The 19,676-nt window shown below is 43.7% G+C and overlaps 1 protein-coding gene across 1 annotated transcript in view; it reads right to left on the bottom strand.

The window, feature by feature from the left end:
* Window positions 1-18,961, bottom strand: part of SLC29A3 (solute carrier family 29 member 3) — a 53,538-nt gene extending 34,577 nt beyond the window's left edge. The window contains exons 1-2 of the mRNA XM_032232299.1: window positions 18,882-18,961; window positions 14,267-14,568 (exon numbers count right to left, since the gene is read on the bottom strand). Of these exons, the coding sequence (XP_032088190.1) occupies window positions 14,267-14,568; window position 18,882 (303 nt within the window). The 5' untranslated portion in view covers window positions 18,883-18,961. The remainder of the gene's footprint in view (window positions 1-14,266; window positions 14,569-18,881) is intronic.
* Between the last annotated feature and the right edge of the window lie 715 nt (window positions 18,962-19,676).

The following is a 19,676-nucleotide window of genomic DNA, read 5'->3' as shown; positions in this document are numbered from 1 at the left end:
GAACAGGTATGGAGGGGGGGGGGGGGGAACTACTTTGTACTTGCTGTTTCTCCTTGCAATTCAGCATCAGGAGGAAATAAATTTCAGGCAGAGAAGAGGTGCCTGGAATTTTAAAGGATGTTGGCTGCAAAAGGTGCATTGTTGGCTTTAGTATTTCGGAAAGGGAGGACAAATCCTTTTTTTTTAAAGGGCCAATTCGGTTTTACTGTGCCTATCCGTCCTTTATCATGCTTTTTCCTAAAGCTATCAAATGCCAGTCCGTTAGTGGTCCAATATTTCTTCCTAGCCTCCCGAAAAACAGTGAAGAATATTGCCTTAAGTGCTGGGATAGGATGAGTTGACGGCATGTCGGAAGATTGACTTGCTGCCAAATTTTTGTTTTTAGTGTTTATGGTTTTAAGACTTTTATATGATTTTAATTTTTGATTGGGAGTCTCCCGGAGTTTGATGTAAGATGGAGGTAGGAATAAATAAATAAATAAATAAATAACCCGATTTTTCGGATTATAAGACGCACAAGAGTATAAGACGCACTAAGATTTTGAAGAGGTAAATTTTTAAAAAGGTTTTTGCACTCTGCAGGCCTCCCAAACCCTCTGCATGCCCTGTTTTTTGCAAAAAACAGGCCATGCATAGGCTTTGGGGGTTTGTAGAGTGCTCCTGGGGGCGGGGGGGGGGGGGGGGCAAAAATGAACAAACAATGGCCCATTTTTGCTTGTTTTTGCCCTTCCCAGCCTCCAAGGGGGACTTTGCAGGTCTCCCAAACCCTCTGCATGTCAATTTTTGTGAAAAACAGGATGCGCGGGGGCAGGGTTTCGGGAGCCAAAAATGCTGCATTCAGTGTACAAGACTCACCCAGATTTTCATCCTCTTTTTTTGGGGGGGGAGAAAGGTGCGTCTTATACTCCAAAAAGAAGGCAAATAAATATTACCTAATGGAGTGCAAGTTAATAAGATGCTGAAAGAGTTGCTACATATATGATAAATAAGTACCTTCACTCTTTTATTTTTTATCCCATTTATTATTTTTATAAATAACGTAAGGTGGCGAACATGCATAATATTCCTTCCAGCATTTACTTTCCACACAACAACAACAACCAACCGTGTGCGATGAGTTGGACTGGCCCAAAGTCACCCAGCAGGTTGCTTTCATGCCTAAGGCGGAACTACAACTCACAATCTCCTGGTTTTAGCCTGCTGCCTCAACCACTACATCAGGGGTTGGCAACCTTAAACACTCAAAGAACCACAAAGGTCCTAAACGGAAGCCCGCCATTCAATTCTGGAGCTGATGGAAGTCCGGTTCCCCCACCATAGAGTCTCCTCCTAGTGCAGCATCCTTTTTCCTCTGCTGACTGGAAGTCCGGTTCCCCCACCATAGAGTCTCCTCCTAGTGCAGAATCCTTTTTCCTCTGCTGACTGGAAGTCCGGTTCCCCCACTATAGAGTCTCCTCCTAATGCAGCATCCTTTTTCCTCTAACTGTCATAACTGAAAGCCCTATCAATTATGGAGCCAACCGGCAACAGGGAGCCGCAGCAGAGGGATGAAAGAGCCACATGCGGCTTCAGAACCGTGGGTTGCTAGCCCCTGCACTAGATCATATGGGCACTTATGTATATTTCCACCAGGGGTGGGTTCCGGCTGCTGCTATTGCTGGTTCAATGAGGGATGTGCTGCATGCGCGCACTTCACATGTGCGCTTGATACATGCTCTGCATGCATGCATAGTACTAAAAAATGCTTCTGTGTATGCACAGAAGCCAAAAGCAAGATGGCGGCGGCCTAGAGAACCAGTTCGGGGGCTTGGCAGGCCTGGGTCGCTGCCAGTTCCAGCAAGCCTGGCTGCCAAGCTACTACCTATTCAGCCGAACTGGGCCGAACCAGTAGGAACCCACCTCTGATTTCCACATATCTGTCTTTATCATATTTGTCTGCACAACACGCCAAAATTGACAGAGTGACCTCAAAGCAGCGTTTCTTGGTTCTGTGAAATGACCTTCAATCAGCCATATCAACAAGGCAACAAATATTATTAACTAGGAAGATGTTATTAAATTTCCATAAGGCTAGCAGCCTCATTTCCACGTCGGTTGCAGAAAAACAGTACCAATTAATAGCAATAGCAGTTAGACTTATATACCGCTTCATAGGGCTTTCAGCCCTCTCTAAGCGGTTTACAGAGTCAGCATATTGCCCCCAACAACAATCCGGGTCCTCATTTTACCCACCTCGGAAGGATGGAAAGCTGAGTCAACCTTGAGCCGGTGAGATTTGAACCGCCAAACTGCAGCTTAGCAGTCAGCTGAAGTGGCTGCAGTATTGCACTCTAACCACTGCGCCACCTTGGCTCTCTAACATGGAAAACAAAGGCTTCTAATCTTTAACACCCGAAATGGAGACTTGCTAGAGCGGTGTGATATGTTCCTTTGAATTTCTAGTCTTGTTTGAAAGAACGGAATGACCTTCTTCCCGTTAACACAACCACTACGAGGCTCATCAGAAGATGGACCAAAGAGCTCCATCTCACTTTCCTATAGGAGACTGTTATTTACCAGTGGCTACTAGACAATTGACTAAAGGCAAGGCTGCACTACTACCAATATAATAATCGCAATGCCTGTGAGTTGGTGCACCGCTGTTCTTCTACTGCACCTCTGGGCTGCTTCGCCGTGATTCATTTCCAATGGTGGTTATAAGTCAGTGTCTGAGCCGTTATCCTAAATAAACAGCACTGCACCAAGTTGGCACATATCATTTCTTACTGACGTTTTGTTGCAAGCTGAACAACACTCCTATGTTAAATGAGGAGCCAGAGCCGCATGCCTTTCCACAAGTCTATTATACTCGTGCTCAGAAGCAAAACGGCCCCCATGATACCCACCAATGCAAAAGAAGCACGCGTCAGGAGAACCACCAAAATAACAGTGATGGCAATTCTAGAGAAGAGCTATAATCGTTTCCTGCTCGTGCTAGCAGGAATGTCTCTCACCAAGTTGACAAAACGAAGTCGCCGCTGGAAGTAGCCACTTTGTCGTTCATGCATATGTTCTACCGCGGCGGGAAACGACTTATCTCCATGCATCTCATCAACACCGGGAACAGGGAGCTAGGGAGTCCATCCGCAGAGCTCTGCTTACGGGTGGATGCCTCTACTTAAACCATAATCACCCATCTCTCTAGTTTATTAACTCCGAACTCACATGCACGACACCCATGCTATCTACTCAGAGCTTTTGCCAAGCACTTCCAGTATTTTATATATCTCAACCATGGACTAAAATGGTCCGACTGAGATCGGCATATGTGGGCCTGATGGGGGTAGATTGTAGGGGTGATGCAGAAATATAATTTTATATTATTTTATTCTATTTTACGTATTTGATATATTAAATTATTGTATTTTATCCCATAATTATTGTATTTTACCCTGTTCTTATTTTAAATTGTTTTTACAGGATTTTATTGGTAATACATGTTTGAACCTTGTATTTTGATAGGGCCTATAGACTAAGTCCAGTTTGATGTTAAATTTTTTTTGGCAATTATACTGCTGCTGTTGTCTTCTATAACAACAACAATAATAACATTTAGACTTATATACCGCTTCACAGTGTTTTATATCCCTCTCTAAGCAGTTTATAGAGTCAGCAAATTGCCCCCAACAACTTGGTCCTCATTTTACTCATCTTGGAAGGATGGAAGCTGAGTCAACCTTGAGCCTGGTGAGATTTGAACTGCCAAATTGCAGGCAGCCGGCAGTCAGCAGAAGTAGCCTGCAATACTGCACACAAACCACTGCGCCACCGTGGCTCAAATTTCTCAGGAAAACCTAGACTCCTAAGATTCTAACTAAGCTTAGCTCTCCTTATGAATAAAGGTGAATATAAGTGTCCCAGGATAACGTTGCAGGATCCAATCTGGGTCTGTTACTGGGAACAGAGGCTTTGATTTCCAAGCTTTTGGACTCATGCTGGAGGCCATCTTAAGGGAAGTTCTCTATAGCCACTCCAGCTCTGCTTGCTCGTTGGTGTAGCCATCAACTCTATGGTCGTACTTCATTGAACAGCCATTTTAGTAATTCCTGGTTTTTAGGATTTATAGCCTCGTAAATTGGGAAAAAATATCCCAGAAGGAGGTAACTACAAATCATTTCCATTGCGGCACAGAAACCACACATTACCCAAAAATGTATATTACTCATTTTCCCACAATTTACTTGAAATGTATGGGTATTTTTTTTCCCTTCAACACAGCATTATTCGTCTAAGTAGGAAAACATGGCTTTTCAGTACAGCCACAAATCAAGTTAGTTAATTTAACCATGTCAGAGTTTGAAAAATGAATACAATAGTAGCATTCAACCATACAGTCAAGCTGGGGTAGACAAGCCAGAGAATGAAAGAAAAAAAATAGATCACAACATGTTATAGTCGCCTGCTATGATAGATGTGTTAATGTTTACCATGAGAAGTTATTTACTTCCTTACTAAGAGTTTAAAAAACCAAAGGGGGGAGGAGGAAAAATTAGGGGGGGGGAGTTACACCCCACACTTGCCTTACCATACATTCTCAGGTGGCTTTTCATAGCAGGCTGTCTAGACCATGAATTGAGAAGTGACATCTTCCTAATTCGGCATGCCAAGAGCAGGGGCTCATGGCTGCAATAGGCTGCCTCTTCACACCTGCCAGGGCATTGGAAAAAGCCGTAAAATACTATAGGCAGCTTGAGTCGTTCCAAATAAGGCTGCTCTTTGGAAAAGAGAGGCCATAATTGGCACCTGTAGAGTTCTAGACCACATCTGGACTCTTGTTTTTATGTACCTACTTTGGCAAAGATGCCTGCAACAGCAAGGCGCACAATATTGGCTTATTAGAAGATGATGGCCTGATTTCCTTAAGTCCCTCCCTTCTCTTCTCTAGGAATAATCAATCTGTGAAAATCCTGTGAAATACACAGGTATTTAGTGCTCAGCTTCCAAGCAGCAACACATACAGATTCAGATTACACCAAAGCCTGACAGAAAAATCTTTTTCCACGAAACTGTATGTTCTGGCTAGGAGGGGTGTTGAAAGAAATAGGACTTTTCCTCTCCATGGGCCAGGTGAGTTGAAGGGAAAAAGCAAGCAGGACAGATTAGATTAACAGAGTCGGAAGGGACCTTGTAGGTCATCTAGTCCAACGTCAGGCACTATCTTTATGTTCACTGTATATTTTGAGACCCATCCATCCATCTCCAGGGGCTAGTATTGATGAGCTTTGCTTTCTTTTCATATTCATTTTAATGCTTTAATGTCTAAGCCTGCAAACGTGAGCAACTAGCTAATATTTCCAAGAGACATTTCAATCAGAAAGCAAACAGATATAGGCTTCTTACATTTTTGGAATTTAAGGTCCTAAATATCCTCTGAGGGCCTCTTCTCAAGATCCAGATTAATTTATTTGTTTATGCTTTTCTCAGTGTCGCACTCCAACAGCCAATCCTCACTGCTTGGGGCTATGCTGTCCGAACTTCGCTATAATCCTCCCTAGACTCTCTTGCAATGTGTCAGATAGGCCAGTAAGCCTCTGATGGAATTTGATAGCCCTTGCAAAAATTGGTTTCCCTAGACAGCTGCAGCAGCAGCAACTTTACAAACTCAGCAGCAAATACAGGAAGCATGAGTTTCTGAAAAGAAAGAAGGAGCCGCTACTTCATGTTAGATTTACGCAAAGCATTCAGAAGTGGGGCTTGGGACACAAAGCATGTTTTCAGGAGTGAAGTACCCTTCCTGAAAGCAATAAAGCAGCTGTATCCTATGGAAGACTCACACTTGACTCCAAATCTTCCCCTAGCTGTGACTGAGCTGTGTCCACACACTATTATTTCACCAGCAGACTCAATACCGTCGTTTTTTGCGTGTGTGCAAACACACACAACCAATTGGAGAGTCATCGTAGGAGCCATGCCATGAAACTAACATGGTAGCTTTAACATTTCAAGGAAAGCTTGTTCTGCTAGCATGCATTGTGAATAACCTCCTCTCAAATGCTTTGTGTCGTCTAGCTACACACAAAGATAGGGCAACTGAATATAGTAAGTGTCTTTTGAAAATGTCTACCACCAAGGCCCCTGGGAAAGACACTAGGACCCTGATGGTGAACCTATGGCCCACGTGCCACAGGTGGCATGCAGAGCCCTCTTTGTGGACACACAATCTGTTGCCCAACTCAGCGCCACCACTGGGTGCCTCCTGTCGACCAACTGGTTATCGGGTTTCTGCCACACGTGCATGGGGGCAGGGCACACGTGCAGGAGTCATGCGCGCATGCGTGGGGGTCAGGGTGCGTGGGGTCATGTGTGCATGCATGGGTTGGGTGTGCATGCGCAGGGGGTTATGTGCGCATGCGTGGGGCGTGAGGAGCGTGGGGGTTATGCACGCATTCGCGGGGCAGGGGAGCGCTGGGGTTGCATGTGCATGCGTGGGGTGCACACGGGGTCATGCATGCATGCAGAGAGGGTGTGGGGGGCACGCATTGCATTATGGGTGCACACATGCACACTTTCAGCACACGATGACAAAAAGGTTAGCCATCACTGCACTAGGACATACAGCACTGTACTTGGAGGTGCGGCTGAATGGGAGCTTCAGTCCTTCCTGTAGAAACCACCTCAGAAGGCAGTGCTGAGCTATGTATGTTCACATTTAGTTTAATCAGCTCTCTCAGTATTTCTCTTTGCTTTTGCAGTTATTTTTTTAACCTATGCTATGTACAGTGTCTAAAGATACTGAACCTAATCCGGTAAACCGGACCATTGTGAAGTTTTGGTGTGCCAAAGGATTTTATCTTTGCCTCACTAGTAATTAAGTCTTGTGATCTGAATTCTTACCTCCATACTGAACAAATTTCTTAGTGTCTTCTTCTTCATAGACATTTTTAATAATGATATAAGAGGGGAGAAACCTGGAAGGCATAGATTTTTAATAATATGCATTGACATTGTGCTGACAATTATTATTTAATATCTAATTATTCATAAAGAAAGGTTATTTTGGAAAGTTATGTTCCATGACATTTTAAATCCCTGGTTTATTTATTTGTATTGTATTATATTGCTCTTTTTTCATATTTCTTGCTTGTACTTGTTTATAAGTGTTCTTAGAGAAAGTAATAGTCAGTGAAGAAGCTAAAGTGGAATTTTAGAATTCCAACAAACAGGCACCTGCCAAATAACATCCTAGATTTAACAACTGTCCATAAGAAAGACAAAAAATTCTGGATAATGGATGTCTGTCTTCTGCAGGAGACAGCAGAATAGGAGAGAAGGAACTGGAGAAGATAACAAAATGCAAAGACCTGCAAATCGAAATGGAACGACTGTGGCAAAGGGCAAACAAGGGTAGTACCAGTAGAATTAGGTGGCTTGGGTGCAATCCCAAAAGAGTTGGAACCCCATCTGAACACCATTGGGATTGACAAATTCATCCTCAGCCAATTGAAAAAGGCAGCTTTACTCAGAACAGCTTACATTCTGCCATGATACCTTTAACACATGAAACAACCACATCTGCCTATCCCAGGTTCTTGGGAAGGACTCAATAGGCAGACAAAATTGCCAAATCCGGTCTGAACATCTGTAGGACTGTGAGACGAACCATAATAATGACAAAGAATCAGCCAGCACCGAGTCTCTTTTATTGACCTTCTGGCTAATGGCCTATCGTATTTCATAGGGTTCTGTACTATTTCCCCACGCCATTAAACATTTACATAAATCCCCTGGAGATTTCTGTCAATAATAAGCAGACAAAACCGTACTGTCTCTCTTCTTCACGGGTCTTTAAACATTTAACAGAGATCTGTTAGCTACATCTCGTAGCATTGCTAGGGCAATAGAACTGACCTGGGAATTGGAGTTCAAGCTGGGTTGAATAGTAGCACTCCTCTTGAGAAAACAGGTTCATTTTTTTAAGCTTGTAGGCCCAGATATTACTAAACCCCAAGAGTATCTTTATTCTGCTTAGGCTGCTATGCCAAGCCTAAACAACTCAGGTTTGTCCAAGGAAGACCTATGCTTTAGATTCATATTGTCTGGACTACTTACATTACACAGTTAAGAAATCTCAGCAAATAGCAGTGCCAGAATAATCTTGTCTTTGTTTAGAACATAAAACACCACCAGGCAGAGTGGATTTGATTTATTGTATTTTCCGGAGTATAAGACACTCCATTTTCCCTCAAAAAAGAGGATGAAAATATGGCTGCATCTTATACACTGAACACAGCATTTTTGGCCTCCCGAAACCTCACCCCTTTAACAAAAATGGACGTGCAGAGGCTTTGGGAGACCTGCAAAGTGTTCCTAGGGGCTGGGGAGGGCAAAAATGAGCAAAAAACAGGCCGTTTTTTTTGCTCGTTTTTGCCCCCCCCCCAGCCCCCAGGAGCACTCTATAAACCTCCTAAAGGCTATGCATGCCCTTTTTAAAACAAAAACAAAAACGGGCCCGTTTTCGCAAAAAAACAGGCCATTTTTGGGAGATCTGCAGAGTGCAAAAACTTTTAATTTGCCTCTTCAAAATCTTGGTGCATTTTATACTCCAGTGCGTCTTATACTCTGAATAATGCATCAAGTCAATTTAAATCATGATTTAAATCAGTATTGATTTATAATGCTATCTTCCTTGTCCTCCCTGCTCACCCCCATCAGAATAAAAGGTAAAAAGTAAAGGTTCCCCTCGCACATATGTGCTAATCGTTCCAGACTCTAGGGGGCGGTGCTCATCTCCATTTCAAAACCGAAGAGCCATCTCTGTCCGAAGACATCTCCGTGATCATGTGGCTGGCATGACTAAACGCTGAAGGTGCACGGAACGCTGTTACCTTCCCACCAAAGGTGGTTCCTATTTTCTACTTGCATTTTTACGTGCTTTTGAACTACTAGCTTGGCATAAGCTGGGACAAGTAACAGGAGCTCACTCCGTTACGTGGCACTAGAGCTTTGAACCGCCGAACTGCCAACCTTTCTGATCAACAAGCTCAGTGTCTTAGCCACTGAGCCACCTCAGGGACCACTACATTCATAATTTTAAATCTCGTGGACCACTAATATAATCCGCCTAATGAGCGGCAGGGTGCTCATGAGACTGGGTGGGCATGCATTCTTGCTATATAGCAGTGATGGCTAACCTTTTTGTCCTTGTGTGCCCAAAGTGTGCAACTGCATGCTCACATTCATAATGCAATACAACCAACACCCCCCGTGACCCCCGCCTCCCTGCCCATGCATGTGCGACACATTCCTGCGCTCCCCCTGCCCCCCGCACATTAGTGCGTGAAACACACACACACCCCTCCCTGTTTTGGGCCCAGCAGGCCTACCTGAAGCCTCCTGGGACCAAAAACGGGCTGCCTCCCACCCCGCATGTCCGTCTCCCGCATATGCAGCAGAGAGCCGAAAATCAGCTGGCTAGCGGGAGGCGCATGCACATGGGTGGAGAGAGGGCTCCGTGTGCCATCTGTGGCAAGCATACTATAAGTTCTCCATCACGGCTATATAGTATTTTTAGTATTGCTATGAGCAGTCTATACAGGATAGAAAGACATGTTCTTAAAAATAAGCAATGCAGTGGCATCTCTGGCAAGAGAGTAGAAAAACGGTGCTCGTTTGCCAATACGGGTGGTCCTTGACTTAGAACCATTCATTTAGTGACCAAAGTTACAACAGCACTGAAAAAAGTGACTTACAACCGTTTCCCCAACCATTGCAGCCTCCCCATGATCACTTGATCAACATTCGGATCAGGGGTGGGTTTCAACTGGTTCGCGGCGGTCCCTGCGAACCGGTTGGTCGCCGAACCTGGAAGTAAGTAACTTCCGGGAACGCCGAAGGGTGCGCCCGCCCGCGGTCCTTACCCGGTTTTGACTAGTTCTTCGCTTCCACGCATGCGCAGGACGCATACAGCGCCTGCGCGATCATCCAGGAGCAGCTGGAGCGTTGTGCAGACGCTAGTACGCATGCACGAGGACGCCGCCGGCCCCGTTCCAACCGAACCGGTTGGAACGGGGCGAGAAACCCACCCCTGTTTCGGACGCTTGGCAACTGGTTCCTATTTATGACGGCTGCAGTGTTCTCGGGTCATGAGATCACTTTTGGCCACTTTCTGACCAGCAAAATCAATGGGGAAGTCAGATTCACTTTACAACCGGGTTACTAACTTAACATCTGCATCGATTCCCTTTAACGACGGTGGCAAGGAAGGTCGTAAAATGGTGCAAAACTCACTTAACAAATGATTTTGCTTAGCAATAGAAAGTATGGGCTGAATTGTGGTCGTAAGTTGAGGACTACCGGTATGCAGGAGGCTGATGTTTCTCAGTCTGAAAATTAAGTCACTGTTAGGAAAACTGAGGAAGAGAGGCAGTTGATTAGACTGACAGCTTCATCAGTAAAAGCAGAAAGCTGGCAAAATGTTTAACTTTTAGGAAGGCAGAAATCTCACCCACTTGCTTGTCTTTCCAGGAGCAAAAAGTTACATAGGAAGAAACTTCTAGACCAGGGGTGTTAAACTTTAAGGCAGCGCCCCGTGAGATATCGCGGCTTTTTCCCCCTTTGCTAAACCAGGCTTGGGTGTAGCTAGCGTGTGACGCATCCGGCCTGCAGGCCGCGAGTTTGACACCCCTGTTCTAGACCAATGGTCCCCAACCTTTTTGGTTCAATGGAACAGCAGTGGTGGCAATGTTGGTGGTGGGGGAGGGATGGTTTTGCGCACACAATCTAATCCTGCACATGTGCGAATAAAGCTTTGCACACTCACCTATTGCTTGTGCAGCCTGGTTCCCAACGCAGGCTGCCGGCGGACTTATGATGGGTTTTGGCTGCATTCCCAAAAGCTATCCATGAGAATTTTGTCTCCATCTTTGCATGTCAGATCCAAACCTGTGATCTGAATTGCTCTTTTATTCGATTGGAGCCCCCGATTTAAATAGCAGTTACAATTATGTAGCTAGAAAACTGCCACGGTCCATATATTACAACGAAGTCTCTTTAAGTCTGTGAGCTTAATAGATGACAGTCAGGGCAACTGGAAAAGCGATAAACATTTATCAGGCTCAGAAAGTCTTTGATCTCAAGGCTGGCAATTCATACCCTCTCATGTATTGATTTCTCCTCTATGAATTAGGACTCCTATGCAAGGCAGCAAAGGAATTTCAAATGCCTATGCAGATATTTTGAACAGTAAAAGGATGTATTTATTTCTAAAGCAATAGCTTTCAACCCTCTCTCTGTCTTCACACGTGTGTGTGTGTGCACGTACACATACACACCAGCCTCTTCTAAACATCAGCAAAATTTTCAGGAGTTGGGATGAGCAGTGATGTTCTTCCACTGTTAAAGGTAGACCTCAAGTTTGCTTCATGCTCTTTTCATTAAAAGTAATCCTTAAGTGTTGGCAATACAGATAACCCTCAACTTACAACCACGATGGAGCCAGGGGTGAAATTCAGCAGGTTCTGACCGGTTCTGGAGAACCGGTAGCAGAAATTTTGAGTAGTTCAGAGAACCGGCAAATACCACCTCTGACTGGCCGCGCCCCCATCTATTTTCTGCCTCCTGAGTCCCAGCTCATCAGGAGGAAATGGGGATTTTGGAGTATCCTTCCCCTGGAGTGGGGAGGGAATGGAGATTTTACAGTATCCTTCCAGTGCCACGCCCACCAAGCCATGCCCACCAAGCCACAACACACCTACCAAGCCACGCCCACTGAACCGTTGGTAAAAAAATTTGAATTTCACCACTGGATTGAGCCCAACATTTCTGTTGCTAAGTGAGACATTTGTTAAGCAAGTTTTGCCCCATTTTACAACCTTTCTTGCCACAGTTTTTAAATGAATCACTGTAGTTGTTAATTAGTAACACAGTTATTAAGTCAATCTAGCTTCCCCATTGACTTTGCTTGTCAGAAAGTCGCAAAAGGGGACCATATGATCCCAGGACACTGCAACCATCACAAATATGAGTCAGTTGCCAAGCATCCGAATTTTTAACATGAGACCGTGGGGATGCTACAATGGTTACGTGTGAAAAACAGTCATAAGTCATTTTGTTTTAGCACTGTTGTAAGTCCAAATGATCACTACACAAATGATTGTAAGTCAAGGATTATCTATAAAACTAATGCAGCTGATCAGACTAGACAAACACAAATTTAAACCAAAGTGCTAGCTTGGGATGGCCAGGAGGATCTTTTAGATTAATGTAGAAAAAAATGGAGCTTTATATCCCACCTTTGCATCATATTAGAAAGATTATGCTCTCTGCCCCTCTTCTGTTGGACAGGCTTTTAAACATGTCTTAAACATTTTTTTTAAAAACCCACTGAAATATTTAACAAAATAACAGTGAAAGGTTAGAATTTAATAAAAACATGTGTATTATTATCTTTAGAATTATATAACTTGTCAAATATAAATATGATGAATATTATTTTATTTGTATTAACATGTGATTAGAAAGGAGATATCTTTTTTTAAATATAGTGGCACAATTAAAAATTATAAAGGGGATAAATGGAAGATTATAATTTAATATAAATCAGTGTACCTCTATTAGAACTATATAAGTCTGTTAAACACAACAAATATGATTATTAATATTTTATTTGTAGTAAAAGGAGTGATATTTAGAATATGATTACCATAAAAATAATATACTGAAATAGCAAGCAATCAAAGAATGAAAGTTTATAATTTAACAAAACATGTGTATTATTGCTAAAATTCTATAAGATTATTAACTGAACCAAATATGAAGGATATTGTTATATTTGTACTAAAATGTAAGACACTGCGGTCCACACTGTTCACACAATATATTTGTAGAAAAATAAAAATAAAAACTTAAAAAAAACATGTCTTGCAGATGCCAATTTTGGGGAATTAATTGAGATGTTTAAATCAAGTAGTTGAAAAATTCCCAGTCCTGAGAAGGCATTACTGACACTGAATAATACCTTTTATAATACTGGGATAGAAATGTGCCTTTTGCCTCAACTATCTTTTGCAAGAAGCTACACACACACAAAAGTGAGTGGGTGAGCGTGTGTGTGTGTGTGTGTGTGTGTGTGTGTGTGTGAGAGAGAGAGAGAGAGAGAGACAGACAGACAGACAGACAGACAGACAGACAGACAGAGACAACACTGGTGTCCAACCTTGACAACTTTTAAGACTTGTGGACTTCAACTCCTAGAATTAAAGTCCACAGTTTCCAAGGTTGGATGCCCAATCTAGAATCTGATCTAGATCTAGAATCTTCTGCAAGTCAATTTCACAGCGTAAAACAAAGATTCACCTAATTCCAAATTCTATTTTCTTCCATGGTGGAAGAAAAATACAGAGAAAAGGAAGAAAAACCTGTCCTTTATCAAATTTCTCCACCAAATGTATATTTTCTATAAACCCTAATAATACGGATGGCATAGATATAGGAAATCTGCTATTTACCAACCGCATTGGACATCACCTCCAATCAGTCCCACAAGTATGGTTGTTGGGAAACAGTTGTGGAAGTTGTCTTTCCAAAAAAAATCAAGACCATCACCTGGCCTACCCTGCTTTATCATCCTGCTTTTACATTTCTCCCAATGAAAACACCCAATTATTTAGTAACAAAAATCACATATATCTTTGCCAACCCAACTGAAGTCAGTCAATGATTTCCTTCTATACACGACAGGAGAAATTGATTAGTCTATGGCAGGGGTGTGTGCCTTGAGTTTAATACCCCTGGTCTATGGCAACCACAAATCAGGAGGAGTCCAGTAGCACCTTTTCAGACTAACAAATTGAATAACACTTTATAGCAATAGCAATAGCAGTTAGACTTATATACTGCTTCATAGGGCTTTCAGCCCTCTCTAAGCGGTTTACAGAGTCAGCATATTGCCCCCAACAATCCGGGTCTCATTTTACACACCTCGGAAGGATGGAAGGCTGAGTCAACCCTGAGCCGGTGAGATTTGAACAGCCGAACTGCAGCTAACAGTCAGCTGAAGTAGCCTGCAGTGCTGCACTCTAACCACTGCGCCACCTCGGCTCTATGCTTTTTAATCAGACTGGTTAGTCTTAGAAGGTGCTGTCTGTGTCCTGATTTTATATAAGCAAAATTAACGAATTTAATAAAACTTTATGCCATTTAATCAAACTTGTTAGCCTTTGAAGGTGCTGTCTGTGTCCTGATTCTATGTAAGCAAAATTAACATAAATCACAAAAATGTCACACTTACACGGATATCTGAGGATCCCTGATCTTCAGGAGAAATGTCTTCTGAACAGTTCTGAAGCTTGTACATCCAGTAGTGCTTTGCCGTCATGATAAAGTTTAAGGGCAAGAGAGAGTTGGTCCCAAGGAGGAAGAAAATAATATAGGTGGCATTCCAGTGGTCTTTGGGCTTGCTGAAGACATACTGGTTTGCCCCCGGTTCCTCCAGGAGTGCTTGCTCTTCTTGGATCGTGGGGTTCTTTGACTTGTACCAAGAGCTTGTGCTGGGCAGGAAGTCATCTTCACCGTCTTCCAAATCAAGAGACACTTTTATGAAGAAAATAAATATTGTAATATATTAATCACAAAATCTTTGTTACCCAGTGCAAGTTCTCACCATCTGAATTATTGTGTGGTTTGATTCAGGGGTGGGTTCCTGACGGCATTACTACCGGTTCAGCATGCAAAATATTTTGTGCTCACGCACGTGCCAGATGTGTGCTCTGTGCGCACTTGCATCTTAAAAGGTCTGTGCATGCACACATTAGAAAAGGGGGAAAATTACATTTTCCCAATGAAGATTGTTCTGCGCATGTACAGAACATAAAATCAAGATGGCGCCGCCGAGCATAGAACTGGTTCGGTGGGGTGTCTGGATGAGTTACTACCTACTCAGCCAAACCGGTCCAAACCAGTAGTAACCTACCCTGGGTTTGATTCTTTGTACCAACAAAGAGCTATAAATTAAGTTAGAGCTTTCTTTCAGCTAGATATGCAGAATGGGGGTTTCTTCTAGCTCCTGCGATCTTAATTCAGTTCTCATCTTATGAAAGATGGCAGTGGAAATACTGGTCTACTTTAGATAATAAATATTATTCGGTCTGATCTAATTTTTTTGTACCAAGTCAGACATTGGCTTCTTCAGCTCAGTGTTCTCAGTGACTACTTTTGCTCCCTTCAGGATGTAAAGAGTTTACCCAATTCCAGGGCTGACACATATATGAAGACACAAGAGACTGGCGTTGAGAACTTCTCCATGAAAGGATGTAGGCTCCTTGATTAGTTACCAGAAATGGTCTGCAGCACTCCAGAGAACTGCTAAATGGCAGCAAAGATACAGAACGTTTACTCTTTCTTGCCACCTATTGGTGATTCATAGTTCTGCAGTGTAAAACTGGTAACTCTCCTCGGGTCTATGGAGAAACAAAATCCCATCTAGCTATCAGCGAGAGATTAAACATTCTTGATGTATTTCCATGAGGTTCTGGAACTGGACCAAATTTAGCACTAATTTGTAATCCAGTACCAGCTTTCCCTAGTTTCTTTACACTGTGTGTGTGTGTGTTTATATCTGTATCTATTTATATAGGTACATCGAGAGAGGGGGGGAGGGGAAGAGGGAGGGAGGGAGAGAGAAAGAGAGAGAGAGAAAGAGAGAGAGAGAGAATTTGCCATAATCAATTTTCCTGACTGAAAACTTAGACAAAATGGTTGAAATTGGACTGCCTGTTCACAAAACGGCTGCTATAATTGGTATATTAGGCAGAAGGCAAGCTGTTGATCAGGCCTAGATGATCAGACACCCTTTTTATGTACCACATACACAGCACATGTAAAAAAAAATGATGTGGATCATTCTGTATTGATCTTGATTTTTTTGGGGGGGGAGAATCAACTGGAGATCTTCTGCCAGTATGGACGATCCTTAGACCCTGCCCAATTTTACCCTTTTCTGGGCAAATGGGCCAAAAAAATCCCTTTCTTATTTCTTTGTTTAGAGATGCTTATAATTGATTCAGTGCCCGTAATTGTAATCAGAAACAGGGAACTCTGGCCTGGCACTCTGCCTTTTTCTAAACATTTTAGCAAATCTAAACATATCTAAAAATTCTGGTGGAACAGAGAGTTTAATGAGTGCTCAGGCAGTATCTGCAGGCACATTGGGACTTACTGGTACCAGTAGAAAATCTTGTCTTCCAACTCTACTTTGTCATATGGCTTTATTGAGAGAATTTGAGGGCATGTGTTGAATTTGCTATTCATTTACTTGGAGAAAAAACCCTCTAAATTGTTACTTGCTCAGTTTTAAAAGAAAGCAGGACAAGAAAGGAGTCTGATGTATAATCAATACCACTCTGGAGGGAATATAGGTAGTCCTCGACTTATGACCACAGTTTGGGACACATTTTATGCTGCTAGGCAAGGTGAATGTTGTCAGTTGTGGCTGATTTTATGACCTTTTTTGTCACAGTTGTTAAGCAAATCACTGCAATTGTTAAAAACTCGTATGGTCATTAAGTAAATCTGTCTTCCCCATGAATTTTGCGTGTTAGATGTCAGGCCTGCAGCCATCTTTTATTTTGGATCTTTGGCCTGCCACATTTCTATTATTCTACTATGCATTTTCTATTGTGGGAAAATGGAAGGGGGGAGATGCTATGTAGCCATAACAAAATTCTTTCTAGAAAGCCAAGGTCATTTGCACCTCTGCACCTGACTGGAACTGGATGGGTGGAACTGCCAGCATGGCAGTGGAAGATTGGACCATATGATCGACTTGTGGGTGTGGGAACAAGATCTTGAACTTTCAACTGGATGGGGAAAATCGGGAAGCTTTCAGATTCGGGTTTTCCCAGATGTGTCAACATGGCTCTCTTAATATATTGGAACTTTGAGGAATGCTTTGCCTTGGACTCTGATTTAATTTTGGATGCTATTTGGAACCCTGACATTAAAAGCTGCCTGAGAAGATTACAAATGATGCTGCAACCATCATAATAGCAATAGCACTTGGATTTATATACCACTTCACAGTGCTTTACAGCCCTCTCTAAGCGGTTCACAGTCAGCATACTGCCGATAATCTGGATCCACATTTTACTGACTTCTGAAGGATGGAAGGCTGGTCATAATCGAACTACTGACAGTTGGCAGAATTAGTCTGCAACCCTGCATTCTAACCACTGTGCCATCACAGTTCTTAAATGACTACGTAGTATACAATGAATTTTGGAGGTCTGGAGGTCCACAGCGCCACCACATCCATACTGTACATGCCACTGGCCAAGCACCCATACTTCGCTGCAACAGTCTTAAGTTCAAGGAGCAGTTGTCACTTTTCCTAGTGCCACTGCAACTTCAACTGGCCACTAAATGAATGGTTGTAAGCTGAGGACTACCTGTAGAAGGCAGGTATTTGCTGCATAAAAAGGAAAAGGGAATCCAGCCCAGTAGATGTTTTGGGGTTCAAATTAGTTTTTTTTTTCATCCTTGGCAACTTCACGTTTTAAAATTGGCCAGGTTGTGAAAAACTGCTCTGAATCACAACAGCCCAGTTCTCTGAATAAAATATCTCTTACAGCCACATTATCTGGGCTCCCTTTTCTCCAGATCCCCTCCCATTTGGAGGTGGGGATAGGGATAATAGGATACAAGTAGTCCTTAACTTACGACCACACATATATTGCTAAGTAAGTTATGACTTTTCTTGCCCCATTTGTTAAGTGAATCACTGCAGTTGTTAAGTTAGAAACACATTTGTTAAATGAATCTGGCTTCCCCATTGACTTTGCTTGTCAGAATGTCGCAAATGGGGCTCACATGATCCCAGGGACACCACAACCATCATAAATATAGGAACCAGCTGTCAAGCATCTGAATGTAAATCGCATGACCATAGGGATGCTGAAACAGCCATGTTTTCAATGTCGGCTGTAACTTCAAACGGTCATTAAACAGATTGTTATAAGTCAAGGACTACGTGCATAGCCAACATCCTTAAGGACACCCTATGGGGGAAGGGCTGGGTCAACCCCAAAGCCAAACTCCACTGCTGGGTTGACCATGGAAATGATCCCTTAGAGCAGTGTTTCTCAATCTTGGCAATTTGAAGATATCCGGACTTCAATTCCCAAAATTCCCCAGCCAGCATTCGCTGGCTGGGGAATTCTGGGAGTTGAAGTCCGGACATCTTCAAGTTGCCAAGGTTGAGAAACACTGCCTTAGAGATGCCAGCCGCTCCAAAGCTAACGGAATTCTGAGTTCTGACTTTGCAGAATCCTGTCTCCAAAGTTTTCTCAATTGTGAATTCTGACTTTGTAGCATCCTGTCTCCAAAGCTGACTGAATTCCGAATTCTGACTTAGCTAGACTGCTTTGGTCTCGCGTGCCAGTGCGCGCACGCGCACCCCGCCGGGCACACTTCCTTGCACGTTTAAAACAAAGTGAACAGAATCTTAAAACCTTGGAATACCCAGCCCGGAAATTGCTCTTTATTTATTTCCCCCCGCACCCCCCCGCATAGGATCGCGGGCAAAAGATTCGTTAGAAAAAAAAACAGGTTTTTCTACCCGCTGTAAAGGAAGGCGGCGCGGAGGAGAGAGGCGCCTTCCCAGCCGATGAGCTTTTTAGAAAACAACCCGGGGATTCGGAGGCGTTCGTCCGGACAGAGCCGGCCAAGGCAAGCGATTGAGGGCGAGGTGCAGACACGCAAGAAAGACGCGCGTTAAAAAGCCCCGGATCCTTCAAGGGAAGGTAGAAAAGCAAGGAAAGGAAGGAAGGAAAGCCGAGTGCGAAGGCGAACAAAAGCCTCGGCGGGGCCGCGCAAGAGCGAGCCGGAGAACCGCGGAAGAAGCCACTTACTGTCGCCGCTTCGGGGAGCCTCCTCCCCATCTAACTCCTCCGTTCTGCTCGCGTCCGAGGCTTTTGCCGAGCAACGCCGGCGGCGGCCCTCCCAAAACCCCTCCCACGCCGCCTCGGCCCGTGCTCGCTTCCCTCTTTGCAGCCGGGCGGAGTCGGCCGGCAACACCGGCCGCGCTTCGGAGGCCTAGTCGGAGCTCGCCATTGTGGAACGGTTTTGAATCGGGTTGAGGCCGAGAGGTGCGCCTTCTCTGACCCCGGGAAATGCCGCAGAGACGCCCCGAAAACCTTCCCCCCCCCGCTCCGCTGAGGTTCTTCTCTTAAAGGCGGAGGTGTCTCCAAACATCTTTTAAGACTTGTGTGGACTTCAACTCCCAGAATTCCCCAGCCAGCCAAGGTTGTTGAAGGCCACAAGTCTTAAAAGTTGTCAAAGTTGGACGCCCCTGTTCTAGGTGAAAAGGTTCCCCTCACATATGTGCTAGTCGTTCCTGACTCTAGGGGGCAGAGCGCTGCTCCAAGACGTCCCTGTGGTCATGAGGATGACATGACGAAATGATGAAGACACACGGTTTGTTACCTTCCCACCAAAGATGGTTCCTATTTTTCTACTTCCATTTTTACGTGCTTTCAAACAGCTAAATTAATTAATTAATTAATTAATTAATTAATTAATTAATTAGGCTTTCAGCCCTCTCTAAGCGGTTTACAGATTTTTAGCAAATTGAGTCAGCAAACTGCCCCCACAGTCTGGGTCCTCATTTCACCCACCTCGGAAGGATGGAAGGCTGAGTCAACCTT

This window comes from Thamnophis elegans, chromosome 15, assembly GCF_009769535.1.
Source record: "Thamnophis elegans isolate rThaEle1 chromosome 15, rThaEle1.pri, whole genome shotgun sequence".
Classification (NCBI taxonomy): domain Eukaryota; kingdom Metazoa; phylum Chordata; class Lepidosauria; order Squamata; family Colubridae; genus Thamnophis; species Thamnophis elegans.
This window is presented reverse-complemented; position numbering and strand designations above follow the sequence as displayed.